Genomic DNA, 2,657 nt, shown 5'->3' on the forward strand with positions numbered 1-2,657 from the left:
TTTCAAAGGAATACCTCACGGACATACGGGACACGTGCGGTTTCTAACATGCGTAGAAACCAGTACATCAACGAAACCAGAGCCACGACCAAAGGTGAATCGATACTCTTTAAAATCGAAGAAAGTTCATCAAAATAACATCAATTGCGGTAAGCTCTTGGTAATATCCGGTGGCGATGGTTACGAGGATTTCAGAGGACCACAAGCATCCGCAGAATTACAAGCAGGTCGCGAGGATTCGACGAATCATCTTCTTTTGTGGAAGGTGTGATATATTTCTACACGGCCCGAGGTACCGATCTTCTGTTCTTAAATTACCAAAAAAATATATTAAAGATTGTATTAGTTCGTCCGATAAAATGTGTCTTTGTTCAAATAAATTTTTAGGCGGGGGTCGCATTTTACGATATTCGGCACAACACACCGTGGGAATCGTTGCTGTCGAGCTTACAGCCAACGTGCCAACACCGTCACGATGTACAGAACGTGGATAACACAGACAGATCCACAAGACGATTTTTCAGGCAACGAAGAAAAGTTCTCTGGTTACTCCTGGTGGAATGCATTAGAACCAGGATAAGAGTTCCAATACATGAAGAGCGAAGTGAAATTCCCTTTTCAGGATAAAAAATCTTGCTTAAGGATTTTTGGTGGAGTGATTAATTGGTCGAGAGATTTTCTTGAGTTTCGTCCTCGATCGAAACGAGATTTCCTTCTTTCTTTTCCTCTTCTTCTTCTTCCTCTTCTTCTTCTTCTTCTTCTCCTTCTTCTCCTTCTCTATTTCTTCTCGTTCGAGGAAAGATCGCTCACCGTTGCCGTTGAATGTGTCCAGTAAATTACTCTAATTAGAGGGGTTTACTGAGAATGATCTGCAATTGTTAAGACGATTATAAGCAGAAACGCTAGAGACTTCTTTTGTTGCGGAGTCGTTTCTTGCTCGCTCGAATTTCTACGACAAAGTTGCACCACAAAACGAAAGGACGAAAAATGGTGTTGGTAGCACTTTGTCTAAAAAATTATAAAATCTCTATGGACTATGTTAGTCTATTATTCGAGCATAAATCTTGTATTATCGTCGGAGCAGGAATTAGAAGGACGGTGGAAAATAAAAACTTTATGATGTGTCAATATCTTGTTATAATAGAGACGATAATGATTAATGTGTGGTACCTGAAATGGCTTAAAAAAACGAGCTTATAACGTTTTAAATGGCCTAAATTATACGATGAGATTGAAAGTTTTATCATTTCTTACGAATGTTAAAATATTGACAAGATTTTATCGTTGTCCTTTGAGGACACAACAAAACCTAAATGTACCTCGTTATTGAATTTGAATGTTTAAATGATGTAAATTAATGTGTCCGTGTATTCCGTGAAAAGATAGTACGTAAAAATAATAATTTTCAATTAAAGATGTATCATGTCTTGTGTGTGTGTGTGTTTGTATGGTGTGTGGGTGTGTGTGTGTGTTTGTGTATGGTGTGCGAGCGTGTGTGAGTGTATGTATGCGGACGTTTATGGGTGTACACGCGAATGTAGACATTGAATATTATACAATGATCCATATCAAAAAAAAAGTGCAAATTAATGAAACGAAGTCGTTCCTACGTTATGATTGACTCTCTTGTGGTTCCTATGCTTACGTGCGTATTATCAATAAACGCGAAGTACGTTTTGACAATAATTTATTATCAAGAAATTTTTTAAAATTGTTTCACACTTGATCAATGAAAATGGTTCATAACATCGAAACGCTGTATATAGTATGATTGTAAAGAGATAGAAAGCCTATAAAAAATTATTCTCTCTATTATGAAATATATTGTTGTTCAACGTGATATTGATATTTAAATATATAAACATATGTGTTCAAGTGTGAAGAAAAGCAAAAAAAAAGAAACAAGGAAATTGTAATTTTGCTAATTTAAGACTGAATGAAAGATACATATGACGATATATACAAAGTTATAAATATTATTCTTCGATCGTACATTTGTACCACTTTATTGTGTGAACGAATAAAACAATAATCGAATATCTTTAATCAAATTTGACTGCACGTGCACATTCTCAAACAATATTTTCTCTTAGATTGAACGACACGAATAATATTTATGGGAAAATGTGAGAAAGTACATGTACGCTCTAATTTTCAATTGATCTATATAATACTTGTAATTAAAAAAAAAAGAACACACAATCAGGTGTTATACTTTTTATAAGTAATATAAATGAACTCATATCAAAACCGGACTATCAAACAATATAGATGTAGAAAAAAAAAAAAAATAAGAGCTTGAGCTTTTCGTGGAAATCAATCTATTTTTTGAAAGAGAAAGTGAAAAGAAAAGTAAAAAAAGAAAAAAAAAACCAATTATGTTGATAAGCGTTTTGCCTTCAACATTTGTCTTTCATAGAAAAATAAGAATCGATCATATATTTGCCGTATCGAAAATTATTTTATTACGTCTTTTTGTAAAGAATTATCTAGTGTTCTTTCTCTGTCTTTTCCTCTTTCCCCTGTATCATTTTTCCATTCTCCCTTTTACAAGGAGATGGAAAAATGCATTATTTATTTATACTTTCGGTCAACAACCGTACGTATGCAATACTTGGATATATCTTTGGTGTGTAAGAGAAAACAGTCTTGTTATT

The 2,657-nt window shown here is 33.9% G+C and overlaps 1 protein-coding gene and 1 long non-coding RNA gene across 2 annotated transcripts in view; both read left to right on the top strand.

Annotated features, from left to right (window-relative positions):
• Window positions 1-2,657, top strand: part of LOC122629405 — a 24,751-nt gene that overhangs the window by 18,261 nt on the left and 3,833 nt on the right. The window contains exon 10 of the mRNA XM_043812790.1: window positions 9-265. Within this exon, the coding sequence (XP_043668725.1) occupies window positions 9-265 (257 nt within the window). The remainder of the gene's footprint in view (window positions 1-8; window positions 266-2,657) is intronic.
• LOC122629565 lies at window positions 14-2,037 on the top strand. Its single transcript, XR_006327291.1, has 2 exons — window positions 14-292; window positions 388-2,037. It is a non-coding gene; the product is annotated as an uncharacterized LOC122629565 (long non-coding RNA).

Source organism: Vespula pensylvanica, chromosome 5, assembly GCF_014466175.1.
Source record: "Vespula pensylvanica isolate Volc-1 chromosome 5, ASM1446617v1, whole genome shotgun sequence".
Classification (NCBI taxonomy): domain Eukaryota; kingdom Metazoa; phylum Arthropoda; class Insecta; order Hymenoptera; family Vespidae; genus Vespula; species Vespula pensylvanica.